This window comes from Pelophylax lessonae (assembly GCF_965119305.1).
Source record: "Pelophylax lessonae genome assembly, chromosome: 10".
NCBI lineage: Eukaryota > Metazoa > Chordata > Amphibia > Anura > Ranidae > Pelophylax > Pelophylax lessonae.
The window spans coordinates 12485695-12503166 of record NC_138777.1 but is presented as its reverse complement, the minus strand read 5'-3'; the positions used below and the strand labels follow the sequence as shown (position 1 = coordinate 12503166).

The 17472-nt window shown below is 47.0% G+C and overlaps 1 protein-coding gene across 2 annotated transcripts in view; it reads right to left on the bottom strand.

The window, feature by feature from the left end:
• Nucleotides 1-17472, bottom strand: part of BTBD10 (BTB domain containing 10) — a 98603-nt gene that overhangs the window by 13622 nt on the left and 67509 nt on the right. For both annotated transcript variants that reach the window (XM_082270286.1, XM_082270287.1), the window contains 2 exons: nt 6593-6878; nt 4539-4641 (listed from right to left, as the gene is read on the bottom strand). In XM_082270286.1, the coding sequence (XP_082126412.1) occupies nt 4539-4641; nt 6593-6878 (389 nt within the window). The remainder of the gene's footprint in view (nt 1-4538; nt 4642-6592; nt 6879-17472) is intronic.

Below are 17472 nucleotides of genomic sequence, written 5' to 3'. Positions count from 1 at the left end.
CGCTGAAAGCTGAAAATTGGCCTAGGCAGGAAGGGGGTGAAAGTGCACTGTAGGCAAGTGGTTAATCTAATGAAAAAAGTCTGGAATTTACACAGCTTGTCTGAGCTATCAGAGAACAGGGAGCCAGGAGCTGAAATGACACTCTGCAGAACCCAGCAAGGAGAGCTGATCTCTAACCCCTCTACACAGCACCCAGGAACAGAGCTGAGTCAGTCAATCACAGCCTGTGTGCTGGAGCTTCTTCTCCTGTCACCTTTTTATCTCTTGGTGTCAGGAAAACTTGTCAAAAGTGATTCATGCTAAGGAATGGAGCAGCAGACAGAAATTACACTTAGTGCTCTGGACTAAGACAGGTACACACTATAGAGGGATATGCTTTGTTGATATTTCATGTTTGAGGTTTACAACCACTTTAACAGAAGCTTACTGGTGTGAATGAGCCCTATAAGTTTTATGGACACATACATATCAGGCTAATTAGCCTGAAGGCCCATCTATCAGTGCATGAAATTAAATCCCAGAGGGATTTAGCAGACGGGGAAAGGGATGTTGCAATACCAAAAAGGGTACAATGACAGCAGCTTTTCCCATCTATCGGTACTTTTTAGATTGTGGGAGGCTACTGATGCACCAGGAAGGAATAATATACAAACTCCAAGCAGATGGTGATCCGGGTCAGAAAGCCAGAACCCCAACCTGGAACACTGCAGTGCTATTTAGTGAACCATTTTTGCTACTCAGTTAAATGGATTTGAGTATTTTTTCATCCCAACTAATTACATTACCCCGGTTCCTGCTGTACTAAAGAAGTCTCCAGCGATACGGCAGTTCCTTGCAGCAAGGACGGTGCGCACATACCAGGCATTGGACAATAAAGAGAAGCAGCATCTATATTGATTAGCATATCACTGCAGCAATAAGAGATGCTGGCATCAGCAGTCAGGGAACGGAGCTCAGTGACTCAGGAATGAAGTCTCTCCCGCACAGCTAAGTGCTTAGCCCTAGACAGACGCACACACACACACAGACACACACACACACACACACACACACACACACACACACACACACACCTGCTCTACCTACCACAACATTCTGAGCCATTCTACAAAAATCAAATTTTATTTCAAGTACACCGCAACTATTATGACGCAGCAGCTATAAAGTACGGAGATTGCGAACTGCCGGAAATAAATACCGGCTTCTCTGTGAAGAGTGAGGATTGCAGCAAAAAGGCCTCAGAAGGGTTTCTAAACATAAACGTTGATGTGTTTTGCCTTCTGCAGAGCCAAAAACACACAAAAAAAATAAATAACCAGGCGCTGAGAAACAGTCAGTGCCTACCATCAGTTCTTTTGTTTTATTTCCAAAAATGAACCAGCCTTAGAAACTTATATTTTATCTATCACATGGACATGTACAATAAGGCTGAACCTGGCCAACTGCATCTATACAAAGGGAATACATACCAATGGATTTGTGTTTTCTGTCTATTCAGTCCAGAGAATTACAAAGCTCAGCCCTGTCTAGCTGGAGACCTGATTTTTCTCTGCTGCATTTAAGTAACACTTACAGATCTTGTCCCCTCCCCCCCACTGGTGATTGGACAGTGAAGTTAGAACGTCATCTCTCAATTATTAGCGCATAAGCACTGCCATTCTGGCCTGCTTGGCTAAAACCACGGTTAACTATTATTCCTGACTAAACCCAACTGCCATTTCCTCTGTTTAGGGAACATATCAGCCAATAAGCCAACCGCCATTCCCCAGACTACCTGGCTAGACCCTGGCCAACCGCCATTTCCCAGACTACCTGGCTAAACCCTGGCCCACCGCCATTGCCCAGACTACCTGGCTAAACCCTGGCCCGCCGCCATTCCCCCCCCCCAGACTGCCTGGCTAAACCCTGGCCAACCGCCATTCCCCCCAGACTGCATGGCTAAACCCTGGCCAACCGCCATTCCCCCCAGACTGCCTGGCTAAACCCTGGCCAACCACCATTTCCCCCCCCAGACAGACTGCCTGCCTGCCTAAACCCTGGCCAACTGCCATCCCCCCCCCAGACTGCCTGGCTAAACCCTGGCCAACCGCCATTCCCCCCAGACTGCCTGCCTAAACCCTGGCCAACCGCCATTTCTCCCCCCCCCCCCAGACTGCCTGGCTAAATAAACCCTGGCCAACCGCCATCCCCCCCCCCCCCCCAGACTGCCTGGCTAAACCCTGGCCAACCGCCATTCCCCCCAGACTGCCTGGCTAAACCATGGCCAACCACCATTCCCCCCCAGACTGCCTGGCTAAACCCTGGCCAACCGCCATTCCCCCAGACTGCCTGGCTAAACCCTGGCCAACCGCCATTTCCCCCCCCCAGACTGCCTGGCTAAACCCTGGCCAACCGCCATTTCCCCCCCCAGACAGACTGCCTGCCTAAACCCTGGCCAACCGCCATTTCCCCCCCCCCCAGACTGCCTGCCTAAACCCTGGCCAACCGCCATTCCCCCCCCCCCCCCCCAGACTGCCTGGCTAAATAAACCCTGGCCAACCGCCATTCCCCCCAGACTGCCTGGCTAAACCCTGGCCCGCCGCCATTCCCCCCCAGACTGCCTGGCTAAACCCTGGCCAACCGCCATTCCCCTCAGACTGCCTGGCTAAACCCTGGCCAACCGCCATTCCCCCCCAGACTGCCTGGCTAAACCCTGGCCAACCGCCATTCCCCCCCAGACTGCCTGGCTAAACCCTGGCCAACCGCCATTCCCCCCAGACTGCCTGGCTAAACCTTGGCCAACCGCCATTCCCCCCAGACTGCCTGGCTAAACCCTGGCCAACCGCCATTCCCCCAGACTGCCTGGCTAAACCCTGGCCAACCGCCATTTCCCCCCCCAGACAGACTGCCTGCCTAAACCCTGGCCAACCGCCATTCCCCCCCCCCCCAGACTGCCTGCCTAAACCCTGGCCAACCGCCATTTCCCCCCCCCCCCCCAGACTGCCTGGCTAAATAAACCCTGGCCAACCGCCATTCCCCCCAGACTGCCTGGCTAAACCCTGGCCAACCGCCATTCCCCCCCAGACTGCCTGGCTAAACCCTGGCCAACCGCCATTCCCCCCCCAGACTGCCTGGCTAAACCCTGGCCAACCGCCATTCCCCCCCCAGACTGCCTGGCTAAACCCTGGCCAACCGCCATTCCCCCCCAGACTGCCTGGCTAAACCCTGGCCAACCGCCATTCCCCCCCCAGACTGCCTGGCTAAACCCTGGCCAACCGCCATTCCCCCCCAGACTGCCTGGCTAAACCTTGGCCAACCGCCATTCCCCCCAGACTGCCTGGCTAAACCCTGGCCAACCGCCATTCCCCCCAGACTGCCTGGCTAAACCTTGGCCAACCGCCATTCCCCCCAGACTGCCTGGCTAAACCCTGGCCAACCGCCATTCCCCCCAGACTGCCTGGCTAAACCCTGGCCAACCACCATTCCCCCCAGACTGCCTGGCTAAACCCTGGCCAACCGCCATTCCCCCCAGACTGCCTGGCTAAACCCTGGCCAACCGCCATTCCCCCCAGACTACCTGGCTAAACCCTGACCAACCGCCATTCCCCACTACTTGGCTAAACCCTGGCCAACTGCCATTTCCTCTCTCCAGTGAGAACATTTCAGCTAATAAAGTGAGAACATTTCAGCTAATAAGGACACTACTATTGGGACAGAAGGCAGGAGGGGCTTAGCCTGGAAGTCAAGGCCACGGTAAAGGAAAACCAAATCAGATGCTCAAAAGAAGGTTTTCTGCCTAGGTAAGGTAACAGCAGACACTGTGGTACGTGATATAGCCAAAGCATATAGACACGACCATCACAACTGCTATTTTGGTCAAACATATATGAACCCCCCCCCAGATGACATCAGGTGTTTTCAGCCAAGGGTACAGTTAGTGCTATAGCGTACAAAGGCATTTTATACAATAGCTCTCTTCCAACCTTGTGGTAAGTTTGGGGAAGACCCTTTTCTGGTTGCAGCACAACATGGTTTGACCGGTTTTGGTGTGGAGGAAAATCAAGCCCTGAAAACCTTCTTGAACAGTTGGGAGCCAGGTCTTCCTTCTTATCAAAAATCAGTACCTGACCTCATAATTGGGCGCAAATTCCACACAGACACCCTCCAAAATCTTATGGAAAGCCTTCCCAGAAAAGCAGAGGCTGTTATATCTGCCAAGCAAAATTCCATGGATTTGGAATGGGATATCTAACAAGCTCATATAGGTGTGATGGTTAGGGGCCACCAAACAGTTGGCCATATAGTGTACCTGCATTTAGACAGGACATCTTAAAGTTTAAAACTAACTGCGCCTGCTGAAAAAAAAATGCACACAAAGTATTTTGAAAGTCAAACCCAAGGACAGTTATCTAGTGACGTAAAATGAAGACATTGAGAAAGGACAGACTCAGTAGGAGTGTTATAGTGACAGATGAATGGAAAGAGATCCAGTCAGAGGTGGGATTATTAGAGTGCTGGAAAACGACAACAGACCAGGCTGCTAAGGCCAAACATCTCACCAGGATCGCCCGGAACACAGTGGAGCTGATTCCTTCTGCCACTTCAAACTCTCCTTTGTCATTGGGACGAGTGAAATTATGTTCTCTGCCGGATCCAAACATCCTGAACAACGAGAGCAGCAAATTTCAACCAGTGTGAAGGACACGCAGGGGACAAAACGCACAGAGACTAAGCACTCCATAGATAAAGTAAATGTAAACTATTTGTAAACTGAATCCTTCGCCCATTTATTTTTATTTTTTCTTAACAGAAGACGAAACCTTTGGCCATTTTTAAGCAACCTTGCCTTGGTGAAACAAAATCAAAATAACAGTTCCCTGCAGTAGAAGAGATCTTCTACTCACATCAAAAAGGAACACAGGGGGGCGCCAGACTAAGTAGAAGGTAAAAACCAAATAGCGGGCAAGATGATCTATCTGTATATCTGGGGCAGATGGATAAGAATGTCATGACGTCATCTGGATAAGGTCCTGAGAGGCATGGCACACCAGGCTCTGGAGCCCCAAGCCTCTCAGGACCTTCTCCAGATGAACATGGATACACCCTTATACATTTTCCCCAGATATGCAGATGAACATGGCGACACCCTTATACATTTTCCCCAGATATGCAGATAAGCCTACTTGCTCGCCATCTATAGAAGTTGCCAACGAACTCAATAAATCTATTTTGTTTTCACCTGCTACACTTAGTTTGGTGCCCACGTGTTCCTTTTTGTTTTTCCACAGAGTCACTGCTTTACTCTATGGAGAGCGGACACTAATATTGCATAGTTATACATACTCCTTTATAAGCACTTTATGGACTCATTGGGGAAGATTTACTAAAAAGCGAAGCGCTCAAAATCTGTTGCATCTGTGCAAGGTAGCCAGTTTCTAACTTCAACTTGTTCAATTGAAGCTTTGACCATAAAACCTGGAAGCCAATTGCTTTCTGTGCAAAACTGCACCAGATTTGGCATGCTCCAGTTTCAGTAATCTCCCCCATTGTATATGGACTTTGTTTAGTAGTCATTAGGATATAGTCATCCTTCTAGCGCCATTCATTTTGTTGTCCACGGCCTACATTTTACATCCCCTTAGTTTATTTGGCATTTGACACTTCCTGGAGTGTCAGAAGCCTGTGCGCCTGCCATACACACAAGAACACATGGCCTGCTGAAGATTTAATAAGTATAAGAGCTCTACTATTTGAGTACACCGTTATCTGGACTATTTTTTTTAACTCTTAATAGGGTAACTTAAAGTCCTACGTTAAAGGGCATATACTACACCGCCCAAGTGGGAGGGCGAAACGCGTCAACGTACTTCCGGTGCGGAACAATCTGACATCACTTCCTGGTTTCCGTGGAACGCATGTGGTTGCGGCATTCCCAGAACCTTCTCTGTAAGCGGTATTGTTCATTATACATGCTTCAGTTTTTTAGCCTAATGTAAGTAATTCTTAATGCGGGAATAAATAAAAAAATAACTGGCTTCACTATGTGGATCTTTTAATCTTTTGGAGCTGCCCAGGGCCAATACATTTAAAGGGGCCTTTACTATAGAGAGCTGCATTTGACATCATTGAGAGGAACTGCGGTGTCGTTTGCTTTGACCAACCAAGGCTCATAATAGGGAGTCAGCTTGGAGGAGTTCCTTTTTTGGAGATAAGCTTCCTTTGGCCCCAAAAGGGGTCCATCGGTTCTGGTGAGTAGATTCCCAGAAGGGGATCAAGACACTTGGCACCAGCGATTACTTTGGAGCACTTCAGCACATTAGTCACAGAAGCACCAATACTCTTCCAATTTATTGCACTATAATTTGGATTTTACAGCACTATTAACACTTTACCCCAAAAGTTATTTTTCGCACTGTTTTGCATATTATCTTTGGACTTTTTTAGGTTTTGGACTTCTATTATGAATTACAAGTATTTGTGCACTATTTAATTTTTTTTTGCAAGCGCTGCGTTTTTGTATTTATTAATACAGGAAGACTGCCAAGCGCAGAAGATGCACAATGACCTAACAAGACAGCAACAGACATTTTAAAAAAAAAAGGGGTATACAAACCTGCCCAACATTGTGTTTGGCTGTGCTGTGAAAATAGCCGGATCGACAACAAATCTGGTGTTGTCGACTATAAGCGTGACCCTCTCGGAGGTGCGTATGTTCCGAGCACCTTCTTTCACCGTATCGTAAACAAACACCATCTCCCCAGCGATCTTACAGTTCCCGTCTGAACTGGACTGGCTACTGTTGCGGCTACTCATTCCGACACTACTACTGGAACCGTTGGGTGAAATTTTCTGAGGGCGGGGACTGCTCGGCCGGGAAGAACAATATTCCTTCTCTCGATCTAGAAAAGAAAATTTAGTGTCCATTTCAATGCACGGTCACTGGATGGTGTGGGAGGTCAAGTGACAGCCCTAGGGAGACACTGCAGGTTATCAGGCACGGTCTACAAGGAATCATAACCAAGAGAAACCAACTTTCCAACCACACATTTCTACTTCCTTACAGAACGGAAAAAGGCTCTCCACAGGGTCCATTAGGATTTCCCTAATCAATTAACTGCTCCACAAATGGTTTTGCGTTTATGGGGAGTAGAATATTTCATACTACAAGAACAGGATAAATGAAATGCCTAGAATATATCAATTACAACGACCCTGATGCTACAGAAAAGGCATACCTGGAAAAGAAGAGCTTGCATACTTTAATTTCCTGGGGTACATTCCGCCGCTGCTCCATTGCTGCAAAATGGCCTCCCAACGTTCACAGAGAAACTGATGGCTACCGGAGTGTCAATCTCCTGGGTCCCATGCAGATCTCACTGGTTCCTTCTGTAGCAATCTATAGGTCAGCAGAAAGGGGTAGCGAGAGCGGCGAGGCACGCAGGAGACTGACACTCCAGGAAGTGTCCCAACAGACTTCGGAGGACCATTCAGGTCACAGGTATGGCTTTTCTTGCACATTTTATTACATCAAAAGGGTTACTTAAACAGCAAAACCATGAGGAGGACTAAATATGGAGTAACCTTACCTGTCAATTAAAGGGTTAGGTATTAATATTCAGGAATAATATAGCGCCAACAGTTTGCACTTACAGTCTAAATGGAGACAGTACACTTACAATACAATAAAATAAAATACAAGAGCGTTAGGAGGGCCCTGCTAACAAGAGCTTCCAATTGATTAGAATAGGGCATGTGGTACAAGAGGATATAACTGGGCGGGGGGGGGGGGGGATATGAGCCGATGGAAGAGTTAAGTTAAAATGGTCTAAAGGCAAGCAGAGTAATACATAGACTGACAGATTTGGGAAGAGAGTTCCAAAGGATGGGAGAAGCCCTGAGAAGAGCATGGGAGGAGACGAGAGCTAGAGAACCAGAGAGGATGGTTTGGATGATATTTGGAGACAAGATTGGTCACGTGGCTTGGGGCAGAATTGTGAATGGCTTTATATGTTAATATTTTGATTTTTTTTTTTTTTATTGATATCAAAGAGTAAAAGTAGTATTTTGAATTTACTTCGCTGGGCACCTGGAAGCCAGTAGAGGGATTGGCAGAGAGGGGTGGTGGAATGGTTGGTAGATTAAAACCTCCACTTGTGCTACATGACTGCACAGAGATGATAGCAATTCCCAATGCAGATGGTGTGTCACCTGCATCACTTCTCTGGACTAAAGCCAATCACCACCACCATGAACACAGTGGACACCTCCAACTTACAATGGCATGGCAACTCAATTTAAAGTTTATGCCCAGACAAAAAAAAGTGTCAAATAGCTGGAACAGGTCCCAGCACCAGCTTCAGAGTAGAGGAAGGACAGCTGACAATGAATGCCCCATAGTAAGCCTATGGGTGACATCACCACATAGGCTCTGCAGCCGTTGTTGGCAATCTCTCCTCTTCACTGAAGCCGATCCTGGGCAGAACATGTGACCGGAGCGGAGTGTACTCAGAATAGGAAAGTATAGACTCCTTTCCTTTACATGGTAGTTAGAATAGGCTTCGAATGGGGGAGGGAGTAGGTTTAGGTTTAGTTAGTATTTGACTATACTTCCACATTATTGAACATTTCAAATAGCATAAGGGTTTCTTAATATCTACCCGTCGATTGCATAGGCTGTTTTGAACTTTAACGCAACTACGGACTTTGGCCTTGTGCACACTGGGCATTTGCCCAGCATTTCTAAATGCCATTTCTCCTGGCAGATGTAAAGCGGCTAAAAAAAAAAAAAAAGTGCCAAAAAACAATGTTTTATAGAGGTGCACTGAACGGAAACTTTGCTGCTTAAACCAAAAATGCAGGTTACACTTAAATCTATCGTTGGCCATTATTGGCACCTCTAGCGCAAGAAAAGTGCATCCCTTTGAATTCTATGTCTTCACACTGGTCTGTTGCGCTTCCGCTGTGTTCCGCTTGCCACATAAGCTACCATCAAGTGGCATTTAGAGGCCAAAAAAAAGTCAAACGCCCTTAAAAGCAGCTTCATTTTTTATTTTTTACGCCCAGTTTGCATGGGGCTTTCTCCTCAAGAATAACACTTTTAAAGCCATTATTCACCTACAGAAGACCGTGCCACTGACTCCATTAATGAAATTCCAACCAGGCAGCAGTAATATGACAGATTCTTCCCTTCCTCTCTCTGCACAAACTGACTCAATTCTCATCGATTGCAGATATTTCCACCTTCTTAAATCTGATTGCTTGAGGGTCATCTCAGGACTCCGTGCCAAGATTGATGTAATGGCCGTATTGCTGGTAAATCATTTCCAAGGCTTCTCTACATGACCAGCAAATAATGAGGTGTAATATATCAGAATCCGAGAACAGAATAAACAGCTTTTATGATAATCGGCTCCTCGCAGTCCAAAGCCAAATGTTCCTGGTGAGCCACACATTCTATAATAGAGTGTCTGATTAATCTTTTGTTAACAGATAAACATGAACCACAGGCCTTGCAAATGGCCATAATGTTAAGAGAAGAAGAAATCAGTAGGTCAGGGTGGGCCTGGGCTGACGGATGGTCCAGAGTCCCCGGGCTGACGGATGGTCCAGAGTCCCTGGGCTGACGGATGGTCCAGAGTCAGAGCATCACTTGCTGCTTCTGGTCCATTTCTAAATTCCTAATGGACAGTTACATACGAGGGGTGTCTAAAAAGTTTGGTGAATGGTATCAGAAAACAAACAAAACAGAAGATACAAATTACCTTTAATGGCCTTCAAAATATCGCCATGCTCAACACACTTTTGGAAATAGTCAAAGGCCTGCAAAGAATGTCACACATTCTTGGATGATGCCATCGTTGTCAAAGAAGGCGATCAACATTGTCTTGACCTTGGACTCTTTGGGTCGCAAGGAAGACCGTGAACGACATTCCATCGATTGCCGCTTGGATTCTGGATGGAACTGGTAGCCCCAGGACTCATCCCCTGGGATGATGGTTGGCAGAAAGGAAGGATTCCAGGCACACATGGTAATGAAATCTCCAGAGGTTTCAATCCATTTTGCTTTCTTTGTCTGTCCACTTGTGCGGCACAAACTGGGAATAGACACTCCACATACCCAAATCTTTGCAGACGATGGTGTACACCGTGTCTTTGCCAATTCCTTCGACATCAATCGTAGAATCAGTCGTCGATCTTGTACCAGCATTTGTCGCACTCTCTTGATCATATCTGGGGTTCTGCTCGTCGACGGCCAAACCGGGCCTGGCCCATTCTCAGTCATTTCCTTCCCATTGCGAAAGAGTCTTAAAAACATTTTCTGCTCACCGCTTCTGTCCTGTACACTTGCACCAACATTTCATGCGTCTGTTTTCCCCAATTTTTAGCAGGACTCAATGTTCACTCATTGCTCTATTGCACTACCTCTCACATGGACTACATTCGACTTCCCATAGCGAGTCTACCCTTGCGATCACATGCACACCACACAAGGTGGCTCTTCTCGACACGTCTCTGGATAGCTATGTGCATGCGCCTGCACCTGGCCCATATTGCTGCTGATATATCAGACCATTCACTGAACTTTTTGAACACACCGCGTTTACCCCAGGCTTTCTAGTATCTCATGGAGACGCTGGAAAAAATTCCCCAAAATACTCACCCCTGCCATGCAGTAGAGCACAGGATGGCAGTCCCACGCCATGTGGTTGAGCACCCATGGCCTAGATGTTGTGTAGAGCCGGAAACTTGCTCAATGGGCAGCAACAGCTCAAGAGCAGGTAACACTCCACCTCTCGTCTGGTCAGTTCTATAACAAACATTTTTTTTTTTCAATTAGCTGGAAAGTCAGCACAGGTGATGCTTCCATCGTCAGAAGCCCTGATGATTATGCCCAGAGTATGTCCTAACCAGCCCAATCCTCACCTGAGTTGCTGTAAGCGGTCAGATCGTGGACAGGGCAATATAAAGAACAGGAAAAACGACTATTATAGACCAGAACACACAGCAAGTTAATGGTAAAAGTGACCGTTACATCCTCATTGCATGACTACATAATATTGGTGATGCAAACTGGTAAAAAATGATGCAGTTACCATGGTGACAGCACAGCCATACAAACAGCAATACATAATGGGGTATTCTTAACAGTGCAGTAACCCACAGCAAACAAGTTTTATTCAGATTAGTCAGGACAATGATGATATTAATATGGGTTATTACACTTTGAACATTTTATTTCAGTTTTGGAGAGAGTGTAGATGGATTAGAACCCCTGTCAGTTTTTATTGCTGTCTGTGCCCCAATTAAGAAGATTTGCTGTATCTTTTAGTCTGTTTACATTATTGAAAGTGAAAATAAAAAGAAATCCCAAATTTTGGGTTGTCACCAGAAAAATATAAGAGGGGGGAAGTCTTCCAATGGGGGCACTAGTACTGGTGACAAGGGGATCACCAAGGAATTCCCTTAATTTGGAGAGATTTCCTCTCACTTCCTGTTTGGCTATGGGACAGGAAGTGAAAAGAAATCTCCCCAATGGAACACAGATGGCGAAAAAAAAAACCTGACGGGGGTTATACCCCTTCCTTAATCTATTCCAAGGGGGGAAAAAAAAAACAAACCTGGATTTTTGACTTACCGTAAAAGCCATTTCTCCGATGTTCATTGATGGACTCCGATCCTGATCTTCTTAACCATTGGTTTGTACTGCCCCCTACAGGAGTAGGACACTAGGCAGAAAAAAAAGCCTGGCTACGCCTATGGGCAGTCCCAGGGGGTATACTCCCTCTCTGCTATAGAGCTATAGGTACTCTATTTTGTTACAAGCGGTGTCAGAAGAATTACAACTCCACAGAGGGATGGGTGATGTGTGTCAATGAACACCAGAGAAGACATGGTTTTTACGGCAAGTCAAAAATCCCATTTTCTCTTTCATTCATTGATGGACACAGCTCCTGATCTTCTTAACCATTGGGACGTCCCAAAGCAGTGTTAAACATGAGGGATGGGAACAGCGAAAAAGAAACTCCCATGGCTAGCTATAGCCAACCAGGTAAACAGGAGCTCAACCAAAACAACTTGAGCTCACCTGAAAACAATTAAAGAGGACCAGGTCTTCTAAACCAAAGCATGCAAAAACCTTGCAAAGGAAGCATGCTCAGTTGCCAACACATCCACTTTATAGAACTTTGTGAAAGTGTGCACCGACGACTAGGTGGTCGCCTTGCAAACCTGCGTCACTGACGCTTGATGATGGAAGGCCCAGGAGGCAGTGAGCGCCCGAGTAGAATGCGCCTCGACAGGGAAAGGAGGAATCTGACCCTTGATGGAATAGACCTGAATCACCGTCTGTCTGATCCATCTGGAAAGGTTCACAGAGGAAGCGGACAACCCTTTCCGAGGCCCATCCATGAGCACAAAAATAGTGAGTCCCATTTCCTAAAACACTCTGCAGGTACACCCTAATTGCCCAGACCATATCCAAGGCATGCAAAGCAATTTCTTTAGGATGCTTTGGCCTGGGACACATGAAAAGGCAACACAGTGTCTTCATTCAAACTGAGGAAGAAACAATGGACAGAGGTGAAGAACCACCTTAACTCTGAACAGTAAGGTGAATGTCAGGACAACGCTGCCATTTCAGACACCCTGCGCGCAGAGGTGATAGCTACCAAAAAAGGCCACCTTCTGGGACAGCGTAAGCAGGGGAATCCCTGAAGATTCTCAAAAAGGAGGCATCTGGAAGACCGAGCACCAAATTGAGGCCCCGAGGCGGCAACAGAGAAAAGTACATACCAGGGAGTATGTGGCCAAAAGCCGTTAAAAGGAGACCGCCAAGGCCGACACCTGACCCTTGATAGTACTCAAGTCCAGTTTCTGCTCAACCTTCCATTGAAGAAAGGTAAAGATCCGAGACACTGAGGGAAAAAAAAACCCCACCACAGGGATGAACCCCAAGAGACTCACCACACAATGAAGGTCTTCCACGTACCATGGTAGATCTTCCTAGAAGTAGATTTCCTAGCTTTTAACAGCGTTGGAAATCACCGACTCAAACAAAACCTCTATCCATCAGCACCTGGCATTCAACAGCCAAGCCGTCAAAGCAAGCGAATTTAAAGAGGATGTAAGATTGGTCCTTGGGACAGCAGATCCTCCCTGAGAGGAAACTTCCAAGGAACATCAGCGACCAGCCGCATCAGATAAGTGTACCAAGCCTGGCGAGGTCAGTCCGGGGCCACTAAGATGACCAGAATCCCTCCTGCCTTGACCCTGCGCAGAAGTCTTATCAGAAGCTTGAGAGGGGGGGGGGGGGAAGGCATAAATCAGACAATACTGACCCCATGGGGCCACCAGCGCATCTGTGGCATCTGCCAGAGGATACCGTGACCGAGCCACAAACCTCTGCACCTTTCTGTTGAGCCGAGACGCCAACAGATCCACCTCAGGGATGCCCCACTGGAGACACAACTGATGAAACCCCTCCGGATGAAGGGACCACTTCGCTTGGTCCAACGCCTGCCAACTGAGGTAATCTGCCTGCCAGTTTTCCACCCCTGAAATGTGTACGGCAGAGAGGGCTGGAAGAGAGCTACCTCCAGAGCCGCCAGGACACTTCTTGTGCCCCCCCCGGCCGTGGCATTGTCCGATTGAATGCGCACTGGACATCCCTAAAGATGATCTGTCCAATGTTCCAGGCACAGTCTGATCGCTCGGAGTTCCAAAACCCTTGATCGGTAGTGTGGACTCTTCCAGTGTGCAGATCCCCTGAGCAGAATTTTTGCAGAGGGCGCCTCCCCAACCAGAAAAGCTGGCATCCTTGGTGATCACCGTCCAATACAAGGGGATGAAGGATTTGCCCAGCCGATGTGCCAGGGAACGAAGCCACCATATCAGGGACTCTTTCATTCACTGGCTCAGCTGGATCTGATTGTACAGAGACTGCAAGTTCTTGTCTCATTTGGCTAAAATCTCCCTTGCAGGGACCTCAGAGAACTGCGCTATGTTGCGCCCGACCTAGCACGAAGCTGAGGTCTATGCACTCGCTGGCCAGACTGGGGTGACCACTGAATCTAGATTATCCAGGCCGTCATCCAGTCTGGCAGTTGATTGTAGATCTCACAGGAAAAAACCAGGAGAGGAAAAAAATAATAAATTGCCAGGACCAGAGATCCCAGCAAGGACCTAAGTTCTTATTCATGTCTAGGCAGAAAAAAAACTGGGTACCTATAGCAGAGAGAGGGAGTATACCCCCTGGGACTGTCCATAGTCGTAGCCAGACTTTTTTTCTGCCTAGTGTCCTAATCCTGTAGGTGGAAGTATAACCCAATGGTTAAGAAGATCAGGAGCTGTGTCCGACGAACAAAAGAGAAACTAATTTTCCCTATAGTTATGCTTTAAAATAAATTAAAAAAAGCAAACGAGTGAAACTATTGGTGGATTGGAAGAATGATGCTGTATTACAGGAACAATTAGATGCAACCTTCTAAACTCATTGAAATAAGTGACTAACGGGTTACTTCAATGTAGAAAGAAACCGCTGACTTCCTTCACATGGGATGTACTACAGTGTACACCCGTGTGAGGGCCAAGTTTGCATGCACGGGGATGAACAGGTGTTCCAGTCCTGTCAATTAGCAACTACCTCTTCTGTGAACGCCCACCTACTTGTTTATGGGCTCCCCCCGAGGCTCCAACAGTCAGACATATGGAAGACATGTGGAAGAATTAACGTTAGGAGCCATTCCTCCTCCACAGCATGGTGCGCCTGACAATGGTGGGGGTGGGCAACCGCACTAAATGACTTCATGTCTGTTTTAGGAGATCAGCCAATATGCAAATTTGCAGAAATCCCCGATTCAGGAACTCAAGACGCTAAAGCTAAAAAATAATTCCGATATAAACTTGCTAAGACAATTCCAGACTAGTTACTTTCAGTACAGTAGGTCGACACTTTTTTTACCCAAGAGCAACTTAAATAAATATGGCAAAAAATCAACAGGCACAGACCCACGGAGAGTGATGCAGCGCTTAGCACCCATATTGGTCTGGCTCCATTAATACCACTTTACCCTACCCCATCTCACCCTACCCCACCTTACCTTACCCCACCCTACCCCACCTTACCTTACCCCATCTCACCCTACCACACCTTACCTTACACCATCTCACCCTACCACACCTTACCTTACACCATCTCACCCTACCACACCTTACCTTACACCATCTCACCCTACCACACCTTACCTTACACCATCTCACCCTACCACACCTTACCTTACACCATCTCACCCTACCACACCTTACCTTACACCATCTCACCCTACCACACCTTACCTTACCCCATCTCACCTTACCCCATCTCACCTTACCCCATCTCACCTTACCCCATCTCACCTTACCCCATCTCACCTTACCCCATCTCACCTTACCCCATCTCACCTTACCCCATCTCACCTTACCCCATCTCACCCTACCTTAGCCCATCTCACCCTACCTTAGCCCATCTCACCCTACCCCACCTTGACCCATCTCACCCTACCCCACCTTACCTTACCCCATCTTACCTTACCCCATCTCACCTCACCCAACCCCACAAATCTACTTCTACCGCTCTCCTTTCACATTTTTGTTATTGTAAAGTCTCGTTTTCTTTTTTTCTATTAAAATAACAAACATGTCATACTTACCTGCTCTGTGCAGTTGGTTTTGCACAGAGCAGCCCAGATCCTCCTCTTCTCGGGTCCCTGCCTACAGCTCCTGGCCCCTCCCTCCTGTTGAGTTCTCCCACAGCAAGCAGCACGCTATGGGGGCACCCGAGCCCAGCTGCAGCTCTGTGTATCCATTCAGACACAGAGCTGCAGTTTGGCCCCACCCCCTCTCTCATCTGATTGGCTGTCAGCAGCGGGAGCCAAAGGCGCCGCTGCTGTGTCTCAGCCAAATCACGAGAGAGTGAGTCTTGGATGGCTGAAGCATTCGTGGACATGGCTGGATCAAGATGGGGCTCAGGTAAGTATTAGGAGGGTTCCTACACACAGAAAGCTTTTAATCCTAATGCATAGAATGCATTAAGATGAAAGCAAAAAAAAAAAACATCGACTTATACGACGACTAAGTCAGTCAATTTCTTCCTACACTTCAAAACTGGTAAAAACACTCTTTGTAATTCAATTATCTAAAGAAAACCGGTGTTGGATTCAACTTCTGTGTTTTACTGCCTGTGGATGGTGCAAAATCAGCAGGTGACCATTATGGCCCGCCAAACTGGGTCTAAGTAGTTATGTCAATGCATAAAGCAGCATTTAAAAGAGAACATAGATTTTACTTGTTCTGGCCAAAGAGAGGGATCCCGATGCAGAATGCCCTCCCTCCCTTGGCTTATATTTACACGTTAACCGTCTGCCAATAATTTTCAGATACTTTTGTATTAATACATCACTATAACCTGTACTAGAGCAGTGTTTCTCAACTCCGGTCCTCAGGGCACACTAACAGGCCAGATTTTAAGTATTACCTTGGGGAGATGCAGACTGGAATACTGCAATCACTGAGCAGCAAATGATATCCTCAGGGCCCACTTGGTGGGCCCTGAGGACCGGAGTTGAGAAACTCTGTACTAGAGGATGCATCGGGCGAAAATGGTGCGATTGGCATCTTCCCGATAAGAGAAAAAGGTGCCGATAATGGTGCCAAAAAATGCATGCAATTTTGCACCAAATTTTACTGTGCTTAAGGTGTGTTTTTTCATAGGGCATGTGAAACGCATCAAAAATGTAACACGGGTGCGTTATTGATATGTTCTTGAGGTGTTTTCAATGCATTTTGATGGAGAGGTGCGTTTTTTTTTTTCCCCTGCCCATATATGCACCAAAAATGCCGCAAACAGGATTTTTAACACCACTTCAAAAAGGTGCCAATATGGCTGACAAATTCATATTCATTTAAGATCATATCAAAAAGTGGAGTACAATTTATAAAATTATAAATATTTTTTGAAAAACCGTCGATTTCAGCACCAGAATTTTCATTTCGGTGCACCACTACTCCTCACCACCTGTCAAAGGCTTTCTGAAGAGCAATCTAAACATGGATCGCCCATCAGAGAGCAAGAGTAAACAAGCCCTAAAAACTGAGTTTCTTTCACAGGGGATTTCTGTAATCTGATTTCAGGCTCTGCACAGAATTGATGGGAAATGCCGCCAGCCAAACACCTTTAGCACTGACATAGAAACATAGAATGTGTCGGCAGATAAGAACCATTTGGCCCATCTAGTCTGCCCAATATAAATCCTATGAATAGTCCCTGGCCCTATCTTCTATGAAGGAGAGCCTTATGCCTATCCCATGCATGCTTAAACTCCTTCACTGTATTTGCAGCTACCACTTCTGCAGGAAGGTTATTCCATGCATCCACTACTCTCTCAGTAAAGTAATACTTCCTCCTATTACTTTTAAACCTTTGCCCCTCTAATTTAAAAGGCTGAGGACAGGAGTGGC